Below are 27194 nucleotides of genomic sequence, written 5' to 3'. Positions count from 1 at the left end.
GTAGAATTCACTTTCCAAGTTGTTGGCCCGGAGTCAGCATCGTTAGTCTGTTGTTTGTGCAGAGACAGTAAAGCGTGACCTTCGACTAATTATGAGTTCCGTTAATGAACATAGAAATATAGAAACATAGAAAACCTACCCCACAATACCGGCCCTTCAGCCCACAATGCTGTGCCGAACATGTACTTACCTTAGAAATTACCTGGGGATGACCAGAGCCCTCTATATTTCTAAGCCTCATGTATCTACCTTCTTACAAGACCCTATTGTATCCACCTCAACCACAGTCGCCGGCAGCCCTTTCCATGCACTCACTACTCTTTGCGCACAAAAATACCTACTCCTGACATCTCCTCTGTACCTACTTCCAAGCAGATTAAACGGTCAACACTCTAACACTCACAGCAAACTACCCGTGATTTACTGTGAGTCGACTACATGGCCCCCCGAATTCTGAGCAGGTGATGTTCTGAAACAAGTTATTTCTAGATTGAAGATTGAATTAGCAGGGGAAAAGTAATTTACTGAATAAAAGACCAACAGTCGACGCAAAAGAGAAAAAAAATACAAATCATGTAAACAATTGAAGCGAACAACAATTTGGAGTCGGCCGAAAGTCTCCCTTATCAGTTCATCATATTAGCGGGCACGGTGCACAGCAGCCGGGGGCAGTCTTCTCAGGCTCAGCGCCATAGAGATGACTATCGCGGAGATAAAGAGAAACCGGCTCTCGTCGCGACCAATAAGAAGTCTTCAGTCTGTCTGGGCCGGCGTTTAAATTGATTGAATGACGGAACTGCACCATGGAGAGAGGAGTAAAGATCACGGAGAGCGAGGGAAGTCAGCTCACGCCTCCGATCAGGCCGTCGTTTATATAGTCTATACAGTGTATGATACCTCACATTAGGACCCGGGCACCGGGCCCAGACCAAGTTGGCAAACACTTTGTTCTGGGCCCAGATTCCGTCACCAAACGCGAAGCCGTTTTCATGCATCACAGAAACAAGAGAAAAACTGCAGATGCTGGAGTTCCAAGCAATAAACACACACACACACACACACACACACACACACACAAATCAACAGTCCAGGCAGCATCGATGGGGAAAAAGTTCATTCTACGTTTCGGGCCTAGACCACTTGGCAGCTGTAGAGAAACAAAGATGAGGAGTGGATTTAAATGGCGGGGGAGGGAACAGGGTGAGATAAGGGGTTGGAGAAGGGGGAGTTTGATTTGTAGGGATAGAAGGCCTTGGATGAAAGAAAAAGGTGAGGAGTACCAGAGGGAGGCGATGGACAGGCAAAGAGATAAAGTGAGTGACGGAAAAAGGGAAGGGGACTGATGAAGGAGAGAGCGGGTGGGGTGGGGGCATTAATGAAAGTTCGAGAAATCAATGTGCATGCCATCAAGTTGCAGGCTGCCCAGACGGAATGTAAGGTGTTGTTCCTCCATCCTGAGTGTGGCCTCATCGTGACAGTAGGAGGCCATGGATTGACATATCAGAATTGGAATGGGAAGTGGAAATACAATTGGTGGCCACGGATAGATCTCACTTCTTCAAGCAGTAGGTGCTCGGTGAAATGGTATCCCAATCTTCGTCTTATTCACCAATATACAGGAGGCCACACCGGGAGCACCAGACACAGTATATGATCCCAAACAAACTCGTAGGTGAAATGTCGCCTCACATGGACATTGAAAACCAATGAGGGACGAGGTGCAGGGGCAGGTTTAGCACTTGCTCCATTTGTAGGGTTAAGAAACAGGACAGAGATCTGTGGGGTCGGGCGAACGAACAAGGAAGTCGCATAGGGAGCGGTCTGTGTGGAATCATAAAGTGTGTGGGGGTGTCATATTGCAGAGGAGGGAAAGATGTGCTTCGTGATGGGATCCAATTGGGGATGGCGGAAGCTACAGATAATTATGTGCCGGCCACGGAGGCTGGTGTGGTGGTAGGTGTGGACAAGCGAAACTATGTCACTGGTGACGTAGAGGGAGGATGGTGTTCGAGCAGAAATGCTGGAAACGGAAGAGATGCAGTTGAGAGTTGAGTTGATGGTGGAGGGAGAGACGCCCTTTTGAGGGCATCTCCTTTGTTCTAGAATGAAAACCTGATTCTGAGAGCAGATGCAGCGGAGACGCAGAAGCTGAGAGAAGGAGATATCTGTAACGAACAGCCTCATCCTGAGCGCCCAGGACTTAACCCGGTAAAACTTCTCCACACACATCCTGGTATAATCCTGTCCTCTCCATAATGTGGCCATGAGGAGCCGGTGCTATCCGAGTGCATCCAGGTGCTAAAACACATTATCAACGGACCAAAATCAGATTCAAGGAATAAAATATTCCCGACAAACACCACAGCCACCCCCACCCACCCCCGCCACACCGAGGCTTGATGCCCAGTCCATGCACATATAAGTCAACAAGCGCATTCAGAATATCAGTAAAATACATCGACTCGGAATGTGTATGTTCATAGTCCAGACATCCCAGCCCACCGAGCTCATCTCTCAACAGGCTCCCAACGACCATCCCGGCGCATGACAATGCCGTGGCTTACAGGCGCAGTCCTCAAACATGCAGGCTCATATCTAAGTGTTATTTCTTTTTTACTGCTATCTATCTATTTATTATTAATTTACTTATTTTCACATTGGTTGTTTGCCATTCTGCTTGTGTGTAGTTTTTCGTTCATTGACGTTGTTGTATTTCTCAGATCCACTGTGTAGGCCAGCAAGTAAATAAACCCCAGAGTGCAATATTGGTAATGATATTACTTTGAACTTTAGATGTGCTCTCAGAGTTCCCATTCCTCATTATTTATTGTTTACTCTCTGGCTTTTTCTCAGATTATGGAAGCTGGGAGCACACAGCTCCGTCCTTACAGCGTTTTTCAGGACCATGGTGTTACAGGACACAGTACAAAAACTAGACTCAGCTATGTAAAAACAACACAGAGAAAAACAAACAACAACTACACTAGACTAAAGTCCTACCCAGGACTGCATAAAGTGCACAAAAGAGTGCAGGCATAACAATAAATAATGAACAGGACAATAGGGCAGTAAGGTGTCAGTCCAGGCTCTGAGTATTGAGGAGTCTGACAGATTGGGGGAAGAATATAGTCTGGTCGTGAGAGCCCGAATGCTTCGGCGCCTTTTCCTAGACGGCAGGAGGGAGAAGTGTTTGTATGAGGGGTGCGAGGGGTCCTTCATATTCCTGTTTCCTTTGTGGATGAAGCGTGTAGTGTAAATGTCCGCGATGACGGGAAGAGAAACCCCGATGATCTTCTCACCTGACCTCACTATCCGCTGCAGGGTCTTGAGATCCGAGATGGTGCAATTTCCGAACCAGGCGGGGATGCAGCTGCTCAGGATGCTCTCAATACAACCCCTGTAGAATGTGATGAGGACGGGGTGTGGGAAATGGACTTTCCTCAGCCTTCGCAGAAAGTAGAGATGCTGTTGGGCTTTCTTTGCTATGGAGCTGGTGTTGAGGGACCAGGTGAGATTCTCCGCCAGGTGAACACCAAGAAATTTGGTGCTCTTAACGATCTCTACAGAGGAACCATCAATGTTCAGCGGGCAGTGGTCGCTCCATGCTCTCCTGAAGTCATCAACCATTTCTTTTGTTCTGTGCACATTCAGAGACAGGTTGTTTGCTCTGCACCAGTCCATTATACTCTGCACCTCCTCTCTGTAAGCTGACACGTCATTCTTGCTGATGAGACCTACCACGGTCGTGTCATCGGCGAACTTGATGATATGGTTCGAGCTGTGCGTTGCTGCACAGTCGTGGGTCAGCAGAGTGAACAGCAGTGGACTGAGCACACAGCCCTGGGGGGCCCCCGTGCTCAGTGTAATGGCGTTGGAGATGCTGCTCCCGATCCGGACTTCCTGACGTCTCCTAGCCAGGAAGTCTAGGATCCAGTTGCAGAGGGAGGTTTTCAGGCCCAGTAGGCTCAGCTTTCCATTTTCTGAGGGATGATTGTGTCCAATGCTGAAGTCTAAGAACAGCATCTGACCATATGTGCCTTTTTAGTCCAGGTGGGTTAGGGCCAGGTGGAGGGTGATTGGCAATGTCATCGTCTGTTGAGAGGTTCGGACGGTACGCAAACTGCAGTGGGTCCAGTGATGGGGCTCGCAGGGTCTTGATATGCCTCATGACGAGCCTCTCGCAACACTTCATGATCATGGATGTGAGTGCAACGGGACGTAGTTATTTAGGCAAGACACTGAAGACTTCTTCGGCACGGGGACGATGGTGGCGGCAGGGTATCCTGTACAAGGGCTCCTAAATTCCCTGTGCATCCCTGCATCTTTGAATTATCTCACCAGCTAAATAGTATTCTGTCCGTCTATTTCTTCCACCAATGTGCATGACCATACTCTTTCCAATATGTTATTTCATTTGCCACTTCTTTGCCCATTCCTTTAAACTATCTAAGTCTCTCTGCAGGGTCTCTGTATTCTCAACACCACCGACTCCTTCACCTATCTTTGTATTATCGGCAGATTTAGACATTAATTGATTAATCCCATAGTCCAAGTCATGGACATACATCATAAGAAGCAACTGTTCCAACACCGAACCCTGTGGAACACCAACAGTAACGGGCAGCCAGCCAGAATAGTATGCATTTATTCCACTCTCTGCTCTCTGCCGAACAAGCAATGCTCCCCCCATGCTAGTTACCTGCCTGTTATTTCAGGGCCCTTATCTGTCTGAACAGTCTCCTGTGCAGCACCTCGTCAAATGCCTTCTGAAAATCCAAGGGCACCACATCCACTGCATCCCCTTTGTTACCCTGCTTGTAATTTCCTCGAAGAATTGCAGTAAGTTAGCCAGGCAGCATTTTCCTTTCAGGAAGCCATGCTGGCTTTGGCCTATCTTATCATGTTTCTCCAGCTACTCCGGAATATCATCCCTAACTATCGACTCCAACAACTTTCCAACCACTGATGTCACGCAAATTGGTCTCTAGCTTGCATCCTGCTGCCTCGTGCCCTTCTTAAATAGGAGAGTAACATTTGCAATGTTCCAGTCATCCAGGACAATGCCAGAATTTATCAAGTCTTGAAAGATCATTGTTAATACCTCCACAATCTCTCCAGGTACTTCCTCCAGAACCCGAGGTTGCATTCCATCAGGTCGAGGAGATTCATCCACCATCAGACCACTAAGCATACCGAGCACCTTCTCGGTCGTAATTTCCACTACACATACTTCACTTCATTGACACTCTAGAATGGCCGGTATACTGCAGCTGACTTCCGCTGTGAAGAATGATGCAAAATACTCATTCAGTTCCTCTGCCATCTCTGCATCTCACATTAATATATCTCCAGCGTCATGTTGTATTGGTCCTATATATACCCTCAACTCTCTTTTATCGGATGAAGAACTTCATGCAGATGGTGTTTGGAAACTGGAACCCATGCTGAGTGACTGGTGGAGGCAGGTACACTCACAATATTAGAGAATTGTCCGGACGAGCACTGGAATCCTCAAGATACTGGAGGCAATAGCTGGTAAGCGAGCTCTTTTCTGGTGTGATCGGTAGTTGATTGTCAACATGGACACTGTGGGCCGAAAGGCCTGTGTCAGGGTTGCATGATACTTTGATTCCATATTATACTTGTTAATCAGAATAAAATGTTAAATTTATTGAGCAAACATGAGGAACTCTGCAGATGTCAATAGACAATAGGTGCAGAAGTTGACCATTCGGCCCTTCGAGCCTGCACCGCCATTTTGAGATCATGGCTGATCATCTACTATCAATACCCGGTTCCTTCCTTGTCCCCATATCCCTTGATTCCCCTATCCATAAGATACCTATCTATCATGTCGTAATGATGGGGCCGGGGAATGAGGAGAGAGATGCCACAGGGTATAATTACACAGAGTGGGTGGTGAGTAGACTGACCCACTCAGTGTGAACACATCATCCGACACGTTTTGATGTGTCCTGGTTTGTTGTGGGAACCTGGATTGGAGTGAGAACAGGGAGCTGTATTGATCGGTTCACCGGGGAAAATGTGAGGGACAGCAAATCCATCCATGATCCACCGGCCAGCCTAGGGTGAACAGTAATTTTACACCCACTCAGATATTTAAATAATTTCGGGAGTTCGTACGCCAGTTGGCAGGGTTAGAGCACCCGGACGCTAGAAGTCTGCACGGATTGGATTCTGTGAGTGGTTTACATCTGACAGTTTCGATGGAAGAAGATCAAAAGTCTACCAACTACGATCGTCGGAAATCGAATCTGCGTCAATTACCTGGAAGACAGCTATGTTCAGCATTATATCACCATCGTTCTATTATTCTGCGGGGGACTCGGGTCCTGAACCGTCTCCAGTAGTGTATGACCGTGGCTGGGACTGGTTTCAAACTCTGGTGACTCTGATGCATCACTCTGCTGCAGTTCCTGATATATCCAGTTTAGGTCGCCGTTCTCCGTCCGCCCGGATATACACATTTTTCAGTGAAGTGTTTGGTTGAAGTGGATTCGATGAGCTACAAATCGTTTCCCTGCTGAACCATAACAAAATCTGATATATATATACTGTGATTAAAAATGATCTTTGCAACAACACGGAGTTGGGCTCGAATGAGAACGGTACGTTTCACTAGTCGTTGAACACAAAAAAGTGACCATATCGCTGGAGAAATAGCGATAATAGCGAGATAGCGAGAAAACTGAGACAGTGTTGTGGGAAGGACACGAGTGAAAGGCTCCAGTATTACAATCAATAAACAGCAAGACAAATCTATTTATCTTCGTGTACTCTTGAATACTTATGCCAAGAGGTTTCATTTGCAGTTCTTTGTTAGTATAGTGGTTAGTATCCCCGCCTGTCACGCGGGAGACCGGGGTTCAATTCCCCGACGGGAGAAGCAAAACTTTTGCAGCATTCTTCAAGAAGAATATTGTCTTAAAAGGACAAATAAAAGCGGACAAAGAACTTGTGTTTACGCGATCAATTCATTGGGCATTGGGAAGGTGGAATAACTCAGGCTGCTGTGAGCCCAGGACGGTAGAGTCTTCCGAGAAGAAAGGGGCGTTCACTCTCTTTCCTCATCTGTCCCCTGAGAATCTGTATCTCATCACCGTTCGTTGTTAAACTCAGTGATAGATTCCATCACTCCGAGCACATTAAACCGGGGCTTTGTTGCCAGCTATAAACTCCCACCGAGTCCCACCGAGGTGTAAGTAAGTTAAAGGACCAATATCAGTCCTGCTCAAGGGTGCCGGTCCGAAACGTCGACTGTTTACTCTTTTCCATTGATATTTCCTGGTCTGCTAAGTTCCTTTATCATTTTGTGGGTGTTGCTCGGATTTCCAGCATCTGCACATTTCTCTTGCTTGTAACCAACGTTAACTGTCAGACTGGAACTCTTCGTGTGCATCCTCATCTTGTTTTGGTGCTCAAAATGGCTCCAGTCCCCTGCTGTGCACAGGGACACTAAGCTCTCAAAGACCATTCTTGTCTGGGTTGTCTGACATTCTCTGTAAACTTTCCTTGCCAAATTCTACATTCACTTGACTTGCTGTAACTTCCACGCTCTCCGCATCCCTTTTGTTTTGCAAAGGAAAACATGGATTGTGGCTGCTGTTGAATTGCATAGAAAATTCGGCTCTCCACAGTGACCCTGTCATCATCTATCTGAAGAGGACTGCTGAAAGATAGGAGGCAGCTGTTCTTTGGATCATCACTCCACACATTGCACCCAGTAAGAAATTTAAACAAGTTTCAACATCAGCGGGAGTATAAACCCCCTTGCCCACTGTACACTGGAGTGACACAAACATCCTTGCAGGGAATGAGGCTAATGAAGTAATGGCCGCGCCGCATTGTTTGGTTGCTTGTCGTCGTCTATTGCCGTTCCTGGAAATCCAACCCCCCCCCCCCCCCCGCCCCCACATCCCATACCGATTCTATTTACAATTCTCACATGTTTTCTTGTGGCTGCACTGATTGACAGCTCCTTTTGCCCCACCCAGTCACGTGATTCAATCTTCACCGAACACAACGAGCTGACGTCACATCGTCAACGACGTTGTTTCCCTGGAAACAGTCCAGGGCGGGGACGGGGCGAAAAGTCCGTATATGGAGTCGGTCTCTATTTGTTGGGGTTTCGGCTCCACTGTGGGAATCGGCCTCTCCTCTTCCTGCCCACGGAACAGTGAGTTTCTGTCAGCGCCTCATCGCACCGGCTCTTTGCCTCAGGTACAATATTTAAACCATATTTGCACAGTTACATGGATAGGAAAGGTTGAGAGGGACACGGGCCTAATGCAGGCGGATGGGACGAGTTCAGATCGACAACTTGGTCGGCGTGGATGAGTTTTACCGAAGGGACGGTTTCAGTTCTGTATAAATCACTGACTCTATTTTGGGAGTTAATTCAAGATTCCAGCTGTTCTCTGTGTGAAATAAATACCCTTCAGATCCCCTTCAAATCTGTCTTTAAACCGTTTTGTACAATTCCAATGAGAGGCAGTTCTTTGGCTGATAAGGCAAGTACAACACACAACCCTGTCTACCTCTGATGCCACATACAGGGAACTGTGTAACAGTATAAGAGACAGATGCACAGGTACTTCAGTGAGCAAGGCTTGGAGGGATATGAAATTAATGCAGGAAAGTGGGATTAGTATAGCTGTGCGTGATGAGGAGGATAAATGTGATGGGCCAGAGGGTTTGTTTCTATCCTGTACAACCCTGACGACAGCAGTCCTCCACTGCAATGGGTTTGTTACCTTCATTCTCAGCTATGAGCCTGTTCCAGTAAACCCCTTATCCTCTGAGAAGATATCTGTACCCTCACACTGTGATGAAGCTGTCAGCCATCTCTCCTAATATTATCCAGAGGACTTCACCAATTTCCCATGTAAAGCACTGTTACTGGTGCACAGGGAATGGGAGCATTTTGGTCACCTTTTGAGGGGTTTGGTTTACTGTGTGACCATTAATACTTTTATTCAGTAACAAAAGTATTGTCCCTCGTCCTGGGTTCTGAGTGTTTTAGGTAAGTCCATCCTGAAGTCTGTGTTCCAGGTTCCCACTGCACTTTCAGTGGATTCTGCATATCTATACTGACCATTGAGAATCTGCCTCCACTAACTCAGCCTTGGGTCTGTCTTCTACCCTGTCCTGGTGATTCAAATGCTCATCCAGATGGTCATTAAATACCAGCCTACACCACCTCCTCAGGCAGTGTGTTCAAGATTATAACCAATTTCATTTTGCCACCTGCTCCACATCTGATATCAAGATTTTCTAGCTGCCTTTGCTGTCCATCACACCCCTAAACTTGGTGTCATCTGCAAACTTGCTGATCCAGTTTACCACGTTCTCATCGAGATCGTTAATACAGATGGAAAACAACAATGGACTCAACACCTGGAAGATCAACCAGGGCAGATTGAACACAGTAATGACAGGTTCCTGAGAAGTGTTCATGACCAGAGACTGTGTGTTTCTGCATCCAACACCTCCTCTGATGGCTCACTTGGAATACCTCACTGTGAAATACTTACCCTTCAAATTCCCTTTAAATTTCCGACCTCTCACATTAAAACTATTACCTTTAGTTTTACACCCATATCAAGAGAAACTGTCTCTGTCTCTCTCACCTCTGTATGTCTCACATAATTTTATCCACTTCCATCACCTCACCCTTCAGGTTCTCTTTAAACCTCCAACCTGTCACGTTAAAACTATTCCCTGCAGTTTTAGGAGGGAGAAGACTGTTCCTTCCCATGAAGACCCTAGGGAGTGAACAGTTTCTGTCAATCATTCCTAGTAGTTATCCCCATTGATCCATGAATCTGAATCTTTGTCCCCTGCACCAGCTCATCAGGCACACATTCATCAGTGGTATCTGTCTGTATCTCCATGCCCTAACAAGTGTCACTGGGAGTAATATAGAGACTACTTTTCAGTTTCTGTCTTATTTCTCTAAATTCACTGCACAGGACCACATTCCTCCTCCTCCCTACATTGCTATAACCAACATGCACCATCCACCACAATGTCCGGCTGCTCAACCTTCCCTTTGAAATGTCCTGCAGCTGCTCCTGGACCATAAGACACAGGAGCAGAATTAGGCCATTTGGCCCATCCTGTCTGCTGCCCCATTCTGCCTGGAATAAGAGATCATGACAGATCTCTTAACCCTCTCGAACACTCTTACCCTGCTCCCACAATCAAGAACCTCATCATTCAATATACCCAATGATTTGGCCACATCCGTCTGTGGGGATGAATTCAGAATCAGAACCAGAATCAGGTTTATTACCACCGGTTGGTGTCAGGAAATTTGTTAATTTAGCAGCAGCAGTTCAATGCAGGACGTGATAATATAGAAAGAATAAGTAAATTATAGAATGTGTGTGTATATGGATATTATGTAGATTAAATATAGTGCAGAAACAGAAGTAAAAAATAATATATCAAATACATCTGTATCAGGTTTTGAGTGTTTTAAAGTGACAAACCAAATATCCTCAAACTCCTGATGAAATATCTCCACTGTCTTGCTCTCTTTATACTGTTGCTGCATCGATATGTTGCGACCAGGTTAGATCCTCAGAGATATTGACACCCAGGAACTCAAAATTGTTCCCTCACTCCACTTCTGATCCCTCTGCGGACTGGTTCATGTTCCTTAGCCTTACCCATCCTTCAGTCAGGTCTTTTGTCTTACTGACATTAAGTGCAAAATGCACTGAGGTGGAGTGTGGCAAGAAACAGAGGATAGTGATTTCCTGAATTTGAAGAAATCAATGTTCATGCCTTTGAGATTGGAGGCGACACAGTCGGAATGTGAGGCGTTGCTCATTCAACCTGTAGTTGGCCTCATTGTAGTAGGAGAGGAAGCCATGGACAGACATGTTGGTGATGGCCCTCCACTGGTCAGGGTCGACCATGGATATTCTGCCCTCACTGTGAAAGTCAATATGCAAGCCAGGGTAGTAGAATACGTAAAGCAAGCTGTTGCCCATGCAGGGGCTCCTTCTCTCCACGCAGCTGATGAATCCATCGCAACAACAAAGACCAATGCAGTCAGGCACCGGCTGTGTCACAGGATTGCCCGTCTGCATTGAACATCGGACTGACAGGGAATCCAGTTCTGGATTTTTCCTCGGAGTTTACTCCCAATACCTTCCCCTTGAATGGGTCCAGCCTCAAGCCAGTGGGGGTCTGGGATCAGAATTTTCCTTCCACTGGATGAGCTGCCAACTGTGGGTGACAAGCCCCATCTGCCCTAAGCAGTTGGTTATATGATCCCAGTAACACATTTGCACCTTCCGCTGACACTAGAAACAGTTCCATCGGGCTTAGTAGCTAAGCCATATGTAAAAGCCAGGAGCTGGATTTGGTTGACAGATGCATTTTGAGGCAGCATTTGATAGAAAGTGCCAGCTTGACCCCATTACCACCCTGGCACCGGTTAAGACAGCTGTAAGGCACCGATATGTGGGTATGGGAATAGGAAACAGAACTAGAATAGGTTGCCACTGGCAGGTCATGGTTGTTGCAGCTCACAGAGCAAAGGTACTCAGTGCAGTGGTATCCCAATCTGCTTCTGATTAAGTCTCTCATAACAATCACAATTCTATTCTCATCTCTCTTTGATATCCTCCACATGTCTACTTTCCCTTCCCCCTTTCCCAATCACTATCCCCACATGTAAGGTGCCTATGAAAAGTATTCATGCCTCTTGAAAGTTTTCATGTTTTATTATTTTGCAGTATTGAAACACTGTGCATTGATTTTGGGTTGTTATGATACTAATGAATGGAAAAAAAGACTTTTTTTGTCAAAGTGAAAACAGATCTTTACAAAGTGCTCAAATTTAATTGCAGATAAAAAAAAAACACAAAATATTTGCCTGTCTACGTATTCACCCGCTTTAATATGACTCACCAGATCAATACTGGTCCAGTCAATTGGTTTTAGGAATTGCATAATCAGCTAAGTGGAGATCACCGTGTGCAGTCAAGGTGTTTCAATTGATTGTAGTAAAAATACACCAATATCTGGAAGGTCCAGCTGCTGGTGTGTCAGTATCCTGGGAGAAATTACACCATGAAGTCAGATTAACACTCCAAGCAACCTCTGAAAAACGGTTATTGAAAAACACAATTCAGGAGATGTATAAAAAATTCAAGTCACTGAATACCCTTGGAGTACAGAAATAGAAAGAACATGGCAGAGCTGTAAATCTGCCAAGAGCAAGACATCCTCAAAAACTGAGTGACTGTGCAAGAAGGGGCCAGTAAGGGAACCCACCAAGCGACCTGTGACAACTCTGGAGAAGTTACAGGCCGCAGTGGCTGAGATGGGAGAGACTGAACATACAGCAACTGTTGCCTGGGTGTTTCACTGTCACAACTTTATATGAGAGTGACAAAGAGAAAGCCACTGATGGAAAAAAAAACTCTCATGAAATTTCACCTGGAGTTTGTCAGAAACCTTGAGGGGGGACTCTGAAACCAGCTGGATAAAGGTCCCATGGTCTGATGAAACCAGTGTTCAACTTTTTGGCTATCTGACTAATCACCAATTCTGGTATAAGCCAAACACTGCACATCATCAAAAACACACCATCCCTACCGCAAAGTACATTGGAGGCTGCATCATGCTGTAGGAATGCTTCACTACAGCATGTCCTGGAAGGCTCATAAAATTAGATGATAAAATAAATGCAGCAAAATGCAGGGAAATCCTGGAGGAAAACCTAATGCAGCCTGCAAGTGATCTCTGAGTTAGAAGGTTTATTTTCCAGCAAGACAATCACCATAAGCATAAAAACAAAGCTACACAGGAATGCCTCAAAACAAAGTTAATGTCCAGGAGTGGCCAAATCATAGTCCAATTGAGAATTTGTGGCTGGACTTGAAAAGGTCTGTTCGATCATGAACCGCGTGCAAACTGACAAAGCTTCAGCAGTTTTCTAATATGGAAAGGAGAAAATTTTCAGTGTCCAGATGTGCAAAGTGGATAGAGACCTATCCACACAGAGCGAACTGTAATTACTGACAAAGGTGCATCAACTAATGACTGAATTGGAGGTGAATACTAATGCACTGAATTATTTTGTGTTTTATATTTGCAATTAATTTAGATGACTCTGAAGAGATCTGTTTTCACTTTGACACCACAGAGTCTTTCCTGTTGATCAGTGTCAAAAAAGCCAAATTCAACGTTCCAAAACAATAAACTTGAAAACCTCCAAAGCAGACTGAATACTTTTGATGGCACTGTATCCACCCCTTCACCCGCACGTTATAAACAAATCTACCCTGCTCCTTTCCATTTTGCTGATTCCATGTGGAACATTAAACATGTAGGAATATCAAATTCGCAGTCCAAGTCTCTGTAACCATGTCCCTGCAGTAGCTGTTAGATAAAGCACAGTACACAATATGGAACAGATGGCAACCTGCCCTTTGGCCCACAATATCTGCACCAATCATAATAATGTACTGTATAAAGTACTGGTGCGATCTCACTTTTGTGAGCTGTTTTGGGTCCTTTATCTCAGGAAGGATGAGCTGGATGGGTTACAAAGAATGTTCTCGAAAGTGAATCCAGGATTAAACAGCTTGTCATATGAAGAGTGTTTATTGGCTTTTGGCCTGTCTTCACTGGAATTTAGGAAAATGAGTGTTGACCTAATTGAAATTAAATGGTGAAAGGCCTTGATAAATTGGATGTGCAGAGGATGAGCATCTACCTCTTGCACTACCTTCTCCTGACTGTTACCCACTTACCTGTCTCCCCAGGCCCCAGAGTGACTACCTGCCTATAGCTACTCTCTATCCCCTCCACACTTTCCCTGACCAGATGAAAATCATCGAGCTGCATCTCCGGTTCTCTAACATGGTCCGTAAGGAGCGGCAGCTCCTGGATTCTTGTTATTTACCTTCTTGATCAAAGCTGCAACATTTGCAACACACCAGCACTGTGGGACCTCACATGTGGTGATCCAGGACACACTGGTCCTTGTGAAATCCCCAGCCATGTGCTCACTTGCTTCTTTCACTATTGTCGGATATATGCCTTCAAGTCCTGGCGTCTTATCCATCTTATTGCTTTCCAGACGTCCCAGCACAACCTCCTCCTTAATCTCAACAAGTCTCTGCACATTAGCCTGCTCCACTCTGTTCTCATTGACATTCAATTCCTTCTCCTCGGTAAATATTGACACAGCATACTCATTTAGTACCTCAGCCACTTGGTCTGACTTCATCCACATCATTCATCCTTTAATCTTGAGTAGACCTTTCCATTCTCTGGTTAGCCTTGTTTTATTAATACAAATCAAAAGGCCTTGGGATTATCTTTGGTCCTACATTGCAAGTAGAGTTTGTGGTGCCATTTGGCCTTTCCTATCAGCTCCTTTAGCATTTCTCTGCTATCTTTATATTCCAAAGTTTCCCAGTCTGATTTTAGCTTCATAAACCTTCCATATCCTTCAATGTAGGATCTTTCCACTTATGTGAAGTTCCCTTACCTTACTATCCTTGTCCTTGCTCCTTACAGGAACATGCTGATCCTGAACTCTGAGCTGCTGATCATTAAAAAACTCCCGCATGTCAGATGTGGACTTGTCTGACAGTGGCTGCTCCCAATCAATGCTCCTTGACTTCTGTCTTACTCCGTCCTAACTTGCCCTACTGCAATTCAGTACCTTCATACAAGATCTGATTTTATTCTTACTCATAACCAAAAAAAAATTTGCGATTACTGTTCCCAAAATGTTCACTGACACTTAGCTGTCACCAGGCCTGGCTCGTTTCCCTAAACTAATTCCCGTATGTTCTCTTCTCTGGTTGGGCTCTGTACATAATATTTCAAATACTCCTCGGATTCACTGAAGAAGTCTTGTGCATCTAAGTATTGAGAAAGATCTAATTAATTCTATGGAAAATGAAGTCCCCCACTAAGACAACCCTGCTCGGCACCTCTCCATAAACATAAACATCTCCGTTCCTGCACCTCCTGGTGGTAATTGGGGGCCAATACGATAATCCCATCAGTGTAACTGCAGATTGCCTCTGCAGGCAACTGACAATGGTTTTGTTTGGCCACTTGGTCAGCATGGATGTGTTGGGCTGAAGGGCCTGTTTCTGTGCTACATATATCAGTGACTACGTCTGCGGCTGTGGCAGAGCGGGAGGGACAGTGTCAGTTGTGAGAAGATTTGGGGGATGTCAACAGGAGAGTGAATGGTTGAGGATGGGGCAGATGGAACAGAATGTGGGGAAATGTGAGATCACCCATTCCCAGGAACAAACTGTAAGAGTTATTTCCACATGGGGATGTTCAGAGGGATGTGGGTGTCGTTGTAAACAAATCACTTGATTTAACATGCAGATACTACAGGTAATGAGAGAGCAAACATTATTTTGCCTGTGATCCAGGAGGAGTGGAGAAGAGGGGTACAGATGTCTCACTGGAATTCTATAGGGCCCTGGTGAGAGCACACCTTGAATGTAGTGGGTTTGGTCACACTTCCTCAGGAAGGATAACCGTGAATTAGAGGGAGCGCAGTGACTGTTCCCCACACTGACTGGGCTGGTTCCAGGGATGGAGGGTTGGTTACGTGAGAGGAGAGTGAGTGGGTTGGGTCTGTATTCCCTGCAGTCAATGTGAAAATGAGGAAATCTGTTAGATTCTTTCAGGATGTGACAGGCAGTAGGCAAGGGGGATCTTTCCCCCGAATGAGAGCTCCATAACTGAGGAAAACACCCTCAGAATTAGACATAAATCACAAACATGAGGGAATCTGTTGATGCTGGAAATCCAAATCAACACACACAAAATGCTGAAGGAACTCAGCAAGACAGGCAGCCTTTATGGAAAAGAGTAAACAGTCGACACTTCGGGCCGAGACCCTTCCATCAGTTCTCGTCCTGGTGATGATTCTCAGCCCGAAGCATCGGCTCGTTACTCTATTTCATAGATGCTGCCTGGCCTGCTGACTTCCGCTAGCATTTTGCGTCTGTTGCTCAGAATGAGATGACAAGCATTCAGGGTGGAAAAGAGATGATATTTCTTTAATCTGAGCAGAAAGGACTTCTGCATTCCATATATAAGTAATCTGGAGCCTCAGGTGCTGGGTTGAGTCAAAGCTGAGATCAGCAGTGTCTGGGAGAATTTTAGTCACTGAATGAGTCCATAAGACCATCAGATATAGGAGCAGAATTCGGCCATTTTGCCTGTTGAACCTTCTCTGGCATTTCATCATCACTGATCATATTTTCCTCTTAGTCCCAATCGCCTTCCTTCCCTTGTATCCCCTCATTCCCTGACCAATCAGGAATTCATCAATCTCTGCCTATACCCAGTGATTTTTGCTTCCAGAGCTGCCTGTGGCAAAAAAATTCCACCGATTCACCACTCTCTGCCTGAAGAAACTCTTCCTCATCTGCATTCTAAAAGGATGCCGCTCTATTTTGAAGCTGTATGGTCTGATTGTAATAAATAAAGACAGGTGTAAATTTAAAGTAGGGAAGTTGAACCTTAATAGGAGGTAAAGCCTGATTATAAGCCTCAGAAGATTGTACTACCCAAATGGTCAAAATAAGGCCAAGTAACAAGGTCTAAAATATCCACAACATGTAGGATTACATGCCTCTCATTATCTTGGCCAATGGGATAAACACAAGCTTGGCCTGATCAACCCTGCCTGGTTCGCCTGGGTGAGGAAGTCTCATGATTAAAGACCGGAAACCCACAGTGACCCAGGTTGCATTGCTAATGATGTGTCCCTTTGTTCATTAAGCCAAGTGGTGTCGGACCACATTAATGAAAGGCATCGGCTAGATCAAAGTGGCTCCACTACACGACCCGATCCACCATAGCCCCACGTATCTCACCATACTAATCTCCACAGCTTTATCTCTCCCAGCCTCACAAATACATGCACCAGCCCTACCCTGAAACCTAATCCTCAGGTCCAAGGGGGCACACACCCCGATTAACCAAACCCCCACAAACCCAATGTGTAAGGAGGAGGGAAATACAATAAAGGCAAGAGTTGGTCCTGGTTAGTGAAGGGATGGGCGGGATCAAAGTGGCAGCGTTGCGTGACGCTTAATCGAGAGTGACGAGATGAAGAAGCACAAGAGGGGTGATTCTCCAACTGTCCGCACGGTTTCTTTGTTATTTTAATTTTATTCTGATAGTCCTCTGTCTGTTTGAATATTTTGGTATAATTCATATTTAATTTCAGTTTTTTTTGTCAAGGTTGTGTCTGATGCAATGTGTCTGTGATGCAGCTACAAATACGTTGTTCCTTTCTCCTGGGCACAAATAAACTCGATTTGAACTTTACATTGAAATGTCCAAACCTCTCCTTCGCTCTCTTGCTGCCCTGTGTCATGAACTAAACGTTTCAGTCTTTAATTTTACTATATTTCATCTGATTTTATTTGCATTGTACTTTTGAAATTTGCGTTTCCCTTTTCAATTTCAGCCCGCACCCCCGCCTGTCTCTGCCCTTCTGTACTTCCTCCCGCATTAAACGACAGCGGTAACCGCCACACATTGGCGCCGCTTCCCATCCCCCAGCGTTCCGATTGGTGATTCCTTTCTCCAAACAGCCAATGGGAATGCTCAGCATTCCCATCATTATTAACATTCCACTTTGGGCACTGCCTATTTAATCCGGGCTGCGAACAGCTTCTGCTTATTATTGTGATTGAAACCGACGGGGAAATGCCTGATCCACCGAAACCCGCTCCCAAGAAGGGCGCCAAGAAAGCTCTGTCCAAACCGGCGAGCAAGTCTGGCAAGAAGCGCAAGAGGGCGAGGAAGGAGAGTTACGCCATCTACATCTACAAAGTGATGAAGCAGGTTCACCCCAACACCGGCATCTCCTCCAAGGCCATGACCGTCATGAATTCATTCGTGAACGATATTTTCGAGCGCATCGGGGGCGAGGCTTCCCGTCTGGCCCATTACAACAAGCCGTCTACCATCAGCTCCCGGGAGATCCAGACCGCCGTGCGCCTGCTGCTGCCCGGGGAGCTGGCCAAGCACGCCGTGTCCGAAGGGACAAAGGCGGAGACCAAGTACACCAGCTCCAGTAAAGACAAAACAAACCCGAAAATCAAAGGCTCTTTTAAGAGCCACTCACGGTTTCATTAAAAGAGTTATTCAATGTTGAGACATGGATTTGAGGTAAATTTGTAAATTTTTTGTTGATGCGCTCATTCAGAATCTTATTTCCGTTACTCAGAACTTGCTGTCCAATCTTCAGTGTAATCCCGATTTCCCTGTTAATTCCTGCCCTCTGCACAGACACGGAATCGTTACGCACCCCTTCCCCGTTGTTACTTCTAGGTCATCAAATTTCCCTAACGTGACACTAATTGTTTCTGGTTTAGTTTCTGCGGGGAATGCGGTTCATTAAGTTTTGTCCCATTTTGTTTACTTCTCTTAACTACATTCCAACGCGAGTGCCGAACACTGTCACGGTTCGTTCAGAGTATTTCTGAAGCCCACTTTCTGGAGGGCGACCCGAAGGTAAACTGACTTGAGTCTACACAATGACCGACCGCGAATAGACGCTGACAATCGGTTTTATTCTGATCATTTATCAATTGATGGAAGTCGGTGAACTAAAATACCAGACACCATCGCAATATTGACTCTACTTGGTTTAAATATTTCGGTCTTCAGTAACGTGGGTAAAGGGGAGACAAACAAACCTGTTGTGGTTTAATTTTAGCAACAAAGGCGTTTGTGGCGGTGTTTTGCAATTTTGAGTTTATTTCGGCGGTTAGACGGTTATTTTTCGCGCTTCTGTCGTTGCTGTCTCTTGATTGGAAAAAAAAGCAGCTCCCTGATTGGAATATTTGCTCTTTCCAATCAGATCAGTCACAGATTCACCAATCATTAACATCCCAGTACATTCCCCCAGACTCTAGAAGAAGGACGCTTTCCGAAGGGCGCTTTATAAGAAACGCTTTCCGAAGCCTGATTTCTCATGGTCAAGACCTCAAGTTAATTTCTGAAAATAAAAATCAAATCTATCTGATGTTGTATGTATTCAGGAAACCTGGTTGCTACCACATTTAAGTGCTTCTTTCCAAGATTATATTGTAATTGGGCATTGTGTTGCATGTTTCATAATGAGAGGGCTTAAAGTTTTGGATATATATGAAATGTATGAGGCATTTGAAGACATATGTTCTTCCACAGGTAGGGGCTTTAAAGTGGTATATTATTATAACCATTGTGGAAAGCTTTTGATTGATTTGTTGGAGAGTATAAGTTGGAGTCCATTATCTCACTAAGGGCCGTATGGTGTGGGGATTTTAACACATAGTTAGTAAACTGTGGGTTTGTTCTCAGAATGATGGTGATGGTTTGATTGTAGAGGAGTTTTAGATATTTCACATCTTGTGTGTTTTAATGGTGGGAGAGGAACAAGATTTAATGTGCACAATAGTTAGGAAACTACTGTAAATTAACTTTAGTTTTGAACATTGGAGTGAGTCGTGAGACGTCATGGGTGATGAAGCATTGGGAAGTGTCAATTTCCCTATATTTGTAAGCTTGGGTTTGGATTTATAACAGGGGCAGGAAGCCACTTTTAGGAGGTGGAACTTCAGTAAAGCAAATTGGGAGACATTTTAATGATTTATGTAGTGAGCATCTGTATGAGCTGAATGGTGAGAATGATGTGGATTTCTGCAAAGAAACGTCATGTTATTCATCAAACTGGGGTGGATGAGATTCATATTAAAAAGTGCATTAATAGAGAAAGGCTGTACCATGGTGGATGGAGGAGTGTGCAGAGACAAATACTGAGAGAAAGTTAAGAAGTACTGTATCACTCTCCGAATGATCATATTTAGTGTAACAGGTCACAGGCCGTGATGAGGAAAGTAATGAAGGTTGTGAAAAAGATTTACTGGAGGTCATATTGTGATAGTATTGGAAGGACTATTAAACTTGGAGATGTTTGGGGAATGATTAAGAAAATGGGAGTGTGGGATTCACAGTGTTCCCAGTATTGATTGAAAAAGTTAATACAATTGTTCCTGAAAGAGAGAAGGTTGAGTACTGGCTCGGTCATTTGCTGCAATTCATAATCAAAATTGGTTCAGAGACTAAACAATGTAGGGATAAGCTTTTAAGAGAATACCTTAATATATTGGAAACCAGCTGTAGAAATGATAGTGATGTAGAGTTTCCTTTGTGTGAATTAAAGGAAGCTATTAATAGTACAGGTCAGATGACTCCAGGAATGAATGATACATGTTATTGCATGTTTAAATGTATGGCCAACAACTCTTTTGAGATAATATTGCACTTTTTGAATCATACTTGGACTTCCAGGCCATCTTCCCTCCTCATGGAAAATGGCAATTGTAGTGTCTTTTCTAAAACCTGGGAAACCCCTGTTGGATACTTCTAGTTATAGACCAATATCACTGATGTCCCATTTGTGTAAAGTTATGGAATTTATGGTAATAGAATGGTTGAATAATATTTTGGAAAAGGGAGGTGATGTGCTGTTGTTAATATACTGGATTAATTTGAGGGGCAAATGCTGGTTCAATGCCACATGTCCCAAAAGCTGTCAATGTTTTTATGCAGAAAACTCAGCATCTACTTCAACACAGCAAGCTTCCACAAACAACATAATCAATGGAAATGTCAATCCATGGCCTCCTATACTGTCCCAATGAGGCCACACTCAGGTAGGAGGAACAACACCTTGTATTCCACCTGGGTAGCCTCCAATCTGATTGAATGAACATTGATTTCTTCATCTTCTGGTCATGCCTCCCCTCCATCATCATTCCCCATCCCCTTTTCACATTTGTTACCTGCCCATCACCTCCCTCGAGTGTTCCTCCCCAATCTTCTTACTTCCATGGCCTTCTGTTCTCTTATCAGACTCCACCGTCTCCAGCCCTGTATCTCTTTCACCACTCAACTTCCCAGCTCTTGACTTCATCTGTCCCCCCTCCGAGTTCCACCTATCACTTTGTGTTTCTAGCTCCCCTCCCCCATCTTTAAAATTTACTCCTCGTTGTTTTTTCAGCATTTTTTGTTTCTCCAGCATTTTGTGTGTGTTCCTTGGATTTTGAGCATCTGCAGATTTTCTCCTGTTTCTCAATGACAACGGGAAGTTTGTGTGACAAAATGTCTAAGTCCCACTCACTTAGAAATGTAGATTTGAAACTTGAGGTTCAGCAGATGCTGAGAATAATCTGCAAAGTACCACACACAAAGTACTGTGGGAACTCAGCAGGTCAGGCAGCATCTAAGCAGAGGAATAAACAGTCTAGATAGGATGAAGTGTCTTGGCCCATAATATTCACTATTTATTCCTCTCCATAGATGCCGCCTGGGCCACTGAGTCCCCCCAGCATTTTGCAAATATAAACCTCCTTTTTTAGTCAATCAGTTGCCAAATGTTTCTGAACTTTCATTTGTAGCCTCATCCTCCTGGTCTGAATCCTTCCTTCTACACCCTGTAAACTTGAGGCTCCATCACGTCTGGAGTCCCAAAGCCCTCATTAGTGTAGAGCTCTCTTGTTTCTGCTCCATCGAATATTTAACCACCATTCTGCTCATATTTCAGAGGACAGCATTGTATTGCAACAGCCTGGCTGTGTGAGGCACAGCCCTTCAAAATCAGTGAAAATGACCCAAAACAATGAATAGAGCAGAACACGAAGATTTTAACCACACAAGACGTCATCCTTGGTCCAGAGCTGTGAGGAATGAAGACTATTTGGGACAAAACCCTAGTGAATTCATCTTCTGCAGTTTCCAGAAAGTTATGGATTTAATTCAAAGTAAACCTCTGTATCACAAGCTGAGCAGTTGCAAAATGTATATTATAGGGTGAGTGACAGGTGAACAGCAGTGATGGATTTGAAAGCTCTGGGGTAGAAAAGGAACAAAAGCCGGTACCAGATGAACTGAGTGGCCTTTCTACTGTACATTAGCTGTGTGGCAGGCAGGAAGTTCCTGAGACACAAGATTTGAAATAGAGCTGATTAATTTGTCACAGATCCACAACATTAATGCCAGAGTATTTTCAGACTAACTTCAGCAGAACAAACACTCCAATGCTCAGTGACCAGGGTTCAGTCACAATATCTGCAAAATCTGATATTGACAGTCTCACATGAACTTCCAACTAGATTCAGTCATCATGATGGTTAAAATGTTCACCTAAAGCTTTATTAAACTTCCTCCCTGATGTGAAGTTGCCAGTGTTTCTGCAGGTGGGATGACTGAGTAAATTTCTTTGCTGACACAAGACCGAAGTGTGTCCTCTATGTATTTTAAACTTGCTGGAGCCTCACAAAATGGGTGAACTGAGTGAATCTCCTCCCACGCTTGGAACAGGTGTGAAGCTATACTGAGAGACAGAGACAACTGAGCCAAGTCTAGCTGCTCACCGATGTGACCCGGCTGATGGAGTAAGAGCTCATGTGACTGAATGAATCCTCTCCCACACACAGAGCAGGTTAATGCCCTCTCCCCATGTGAACTGGCTGGTGTATCTGCAGGTTCAGTGGCCTGGTGAATCCCTTGCAAAATGAGAGGAAGTGAATGTCAGCTCAGCGGTATCAACTCTGTGGCCATTTATCAGGTCAGATGAAGGACATGTCCACGTATTGGGGTTCTCCTTGCTCAGACTGGTGGGCAGTCTTCTCAACCATCTCCTCCTTCACATTCAATGATTAGTAGTATTCAAATGTCAGGGAACTGACAATCACATGAGTCCAGACACACTGTTGCGTTTGAGATTCTCAGACATAAATTCTTTGCCTTTTCTGCCCTGTAAAATGTTTGCAAAGAAGACCAATAGGTGAAAGACAACATTTCAGCTGAGATTATTTAGTTTTTTTCATTGATGTCTGATGTCACACTGTTAAGGAGAGGCTGAACACAATTTGCTGGATCAACATTTCCAGCTGAGAATAGTTCAGGCATAAGGACACAACATCAGATTCTCTGTTTTCCTCTCTGCCCTTCATCAAGCTGTGACTTGGCTCAGTTTGTCTCTCTCCATTCGTACAACTTCACATTCTGGGTATCTCCCACAGACCTACTAAGAACACACATTTGTTGGCATTTGGCAGTGGTAAACTCGGAGTCAGCAATGCCATTGAACCTGAAGAGAATGTGATCAGGCTTTCTCGTTGCAGACTGACACTGTGGTATTCTTGTAGTGTGAATGCTACTGGTACCCAGTATGTTATTGTGGGTTTTTACAAATAAAATGGCATGAGGCATTTTATGTTTAGTGACAACTGTAACAACTCATTTATTATCCTCCAAACACAGAAACAAAGCACAGTTTAAAATAAAATGACATAATTACATCATAACATCTGTCCAGCCTTTTAAAGAGAAACACAACTCAATGTTGGTGGTTGTTAATTCTGCATGTTTCCACCCATTACATTAATCTACACAGACACCCCTCCCCCCCCCCCAGTCCTCTCACTGCTCCCCCTCTGTGATCGTTATAGCAGTTTATTTCCTTTCAATGTCAGTACTGTCCGTTTGACAACCTTCCTCACCACCCACAACTGCACCAACATTCATATCAACAGTGATCTGATCAGCCCGTGTGTATTTTAATCTGATCATACAGAGGCCCCATCATTGATCACTGTGTGGACACACTGGTTACATATCTACAGTTAAAATCATTCTCAATTCCATCACTCCAAATGTTGCTACATGATACTCAATACATACCCTGTAACTGGGTGTCTTACCAGCAAAGACAGGTATCCATTCGAGTCTGGTGATACTATTTTCAACAATATTTATTAGCAAAAATATACAAAATAATAGCAATGCAAATATACGTTAACAATACTAAACTTAAAAGTGCGAGTATAATAATAATCACTAGTGAAACAAGCTCTATCGTTGTCTAGGGGATAATGAATTGTCAGATGAAAATATAAAGTTCCGTTCAGTTCATGCAGTTTGCGGTAGTTGTTTGTCACAGTGTTTCAATTGTTGAGAGAGAGAGAGAGAGAGAGAGAGAAAATGTGTGAACAGTAACAGCTATTATCTTGCCAACCTTCATTTACCATTTTGATCCGTCAATGCGTTGTTGTTGTGGCCATTCACATATGACCCCTCCATCCTTTAGCTAGACTGTTCTTCCGTGGTGGACTCAGCACCCAGGCAAGGGTGGACACACACACAAGCCCCCACCGGTCTTGCTACAAAACAGTCTGAGTTAAAAATTACCAATCCTTCATTCAGTCTCCGATATCCCACCCTGTCTCGTGCGGTTCTAATGCTCACTAGCATTTCTCCTGGTGTGTCTGAGGGGTGTTACCCCAGACCTCACTTTTATCCCCACTCACAGGGTCTCAGGTGTCAGTCAGGTTGGGATGATGTACCCATCAAACCAGCCCACTCTGTTGCCCCCTGAGGGGTTTCAATGAATAGAACTGTACCAAGTAAACAATCCTTCTCCACAAGACAATAGCAGTAAATCAATGGCTTTTGTCAGTAGGAGACGTTCCATCTTAGCTGTGTCTCTCATTCTCTTTCATGAGCTGTTATCAATAACAACTGCTCTGGCAGCTTTCCTTTATCTCTCTTACTTCCTTGATAACAGCATCCAAATAGTAGCGATTTGCGATTCTCCAAAAGTGGGGGGGGGGGCATGGGCGCTTTTGCACCCATCTGCCCAACAGAGTTGTTCATCCTTCGTAACAATACGCACCATTCAAGCCCTCACACACAGAACTCGAGGGAAGTTACATATTTATCACAAGCCCAGAGTTGGATTCGATGGTCTGGTCTTGTTGCTCTGTATGCTCTGCTGCAAAGTCCATTCAGAGTAGTTCAATGTAACCAGATACATCATCCCTGAGATACCAATATACAACACTGTGTCACAAACAAGAGAAAATCTGCAGTTGCTGGAAATCCAAGCAACACACGCTGAGTGCTGAAGGAACTCAGCAGGCCAGGCAGCATCTGTAGGACAAAAAAATACAGTCAATGTTTCAGTCCAAAAACATTCGGCAAGACTGGAGACAAAAAAGATGAGGAGTAGAGTTATAAGCTGGGGATAAGGGAGAGAGAAAACAAGGTGATGGGTGAATCTTGAAAGGGAGGAATGAAGTAAAGAGCTGGGAAGATTGGTGAAAGAGAGCGAAGGTCATGGAAGAAAGAAACGAGGAGGGGGGGAAGAGCACACGGGGGAGGGGATGGGTGGGCAAGGTGAGAGAAGAAAAAGGGGAGGGGAACTAGTGAGGGGGGCATTACTAGACATTCAAGGATTTGATGTTCATGCTATCAGTTTGGAAGCTACCCAGATGAAAATGTTGTTCTTCCAAGTTAAGTGTGGCCTCATCGCATTGTATGATTTTATTTAAGAAGCAAACTTGATCTAATCAGCGTTCAATAGTAAGACTGAATCTGAAAGAACTTAATACATTTACACTGCATGAGAAACTGGAAGATACAGTGTGAAGTCCAACTGCCACACTGTACCAGACAGTGACAGGTACAGAATGAACCCTGCACTCTCACACTGTACCAGAGACTGACAGATACAGAATGACCCCACACTCTCACACTGTACCAGAGACTGACAGATACAGAATGAACCCCAAGCTCTCACACTGTACCAGAGACTGACAGATATAGAATGACCCCACACTTTCACACTGTACCAGAGACTGACAGATACAGAATGAACCCCGCACTCTCACACTGTACCAGAGACTGACAGATACAGAATGACCCCACACTTTCACACTGTACCAGAGACTGACAGATACAGAATGACCCCACACTTTCACACTGTACCAGAGACTGACAGATACAGAATGAACCCACACTTTCACAGTCTACACTTTCACAGACGGGTACAGACATTCTGTGGTTTAACAAACATGGACAACCCTCATCACCACCTCAGTAGCACCACTTTACAATGCAATTGGCTCTTGTTGTAATTCTGTTACCTCTTTATAATTCTGTAGAGTATGATTTTATTCTGTGAATGTTTTGTCTCCGATACTGTGAGTCTTTGAATCTGCTGTAAGCCAGTTGTATATAACAATAAACAACTTTCACCCTCACTCTGAAATGGGTCTCTCATGATGACTTTCGATCTCCTGCTGCCATGTTTCATTACATAAACGTTTCATATTTTCAAGTGTGTGTTTTTCTCATTCGATCTGCTTTTCTACCAGATACGATAGGTTGAATGGCCGAATACTGCGCCTGTAATTTATGGTCCATTTTGTATTTTCGATTTCCTTGCTGCCGAATTACCCAACAGCGGCAACTCCCAGTGATCAGCACCAGTTCCCAGTCTACGGTGTTACCCAAAGCGACAATGGGCAGTGGAGAGAGACAAAGCAGGTTCACCCCGATACTGGCATCTCCTCCAAGGCCATGAGCATCATGAACTCGCTCATGAACGATATCTTCGAGCATTTCGCGGGTGAGGCTTCCCGCCTGGCACATTACAACAAGCGGTCAACCATCACTTCCCGGGAGATCCAGACCGCCGTGCACCTGCTGCTGCCCGGGAAGCTGGCCAAGCACGCCGTGTCCGAAGGGACAAAGGCGGTGACCAAGTACACCAGCTCCAAGTAAAGCTCGCCAGTGAGATGATCGAAAACACAACGGCTCTTTTAAGAGCCACTCACAATTTCAATGAGAGAATTGTACTACCATTTAGATAATAAATTATACATATTTTATGTCCGGTGACTTTTACAAGAGCTAAGTCACGGTTGGCATAAACTCCCACTGCAGTGAAAAGGAATCGTTACCTCCCCTCCACATCAGTCCGTCCCACTCGGTATCCACGCCAAGCGGAGGATTGCTGCCGTTGTTGTTTTATTTCTGGCTTCAGGAGTTTATTGGTTGCAGGTGGCTAACACCTGAATCTCATTTTAACACAAGCCTGGAAGACCTCATGACTATTTCATAGAACAACTTTTTAAAATTGCAGACTAGACGCTGGTCACAATTTGAGAAGAGCCGTTTGTCTATAACCTGATAACGTTCACACAGTGACCGACTGTGGGCAGAAGCTGAGGGTCAGTTTTTTTTCGGTTCATGGAAACATAGAAAATAGGTGCAGGAGTAGGCCCTTCGGCCCTTCGAGCCTGCACTGCCATTCAGTA

General features: G+C 44.6%; 1 protein-coding gene, 1 long non-coding RNA gene and 1 pseudogene across 2 annotated transcripts; all 3 read left to right on the top strand.

Annotated features, from left to right (window-relative positions):
* Positions 1-27194, top strand: part of LOC132383846 (uncharacterized) — a 212306-nt pseudogene that overhangs the window by 89341 nt on the left and 95771 nt on the right.
* LOC132383901 (uncharacterized) lies at positions 8086-23533 on the top strand. Its single transcript, XR_009508787.1, has 3 exons — positions 8086-8241; positions 20641-20744; positions 21635-23533. It is a non-coding gene; the product is annotated as an uncharacterized LOC132383901 (long non-coding RNA).
* LOC132383867 (histone H2B 1/2-like) lies at positions 17355-18543 on the top strand. Its single transcript, XM_059955066.1, has one exon. It carries the CDS (start codon positions 17749-17751, stop codon positions 18178-18180), a length of 432 nt encoding a protein of 143 aa, XP_059811049.1. The 5' UTR covers positions 17355-17748; the 3' UTR covers positions 18181-18543.

Source organism: Hypanus sabinus, chromosome 31 (assembly GCF_030144855.1).
Source record: "Hypanus sabinus isolate sHypSab1 chromosome 31, sHypSab1.hap1, whole genome shotgun sequence".
In the NCBI taxonomy this organism is placed as follows: Eukaryota; Metazoa; Chordata; class Chondrichthyes; order Myliobatiformes; family Dasyatidae; genus Hypanus; species Hypanus sabinus.
Note: the sequence above shows the minus strand (reverse complement) of the source record. Positions and strands in the feature narration are given on the sequence as shown.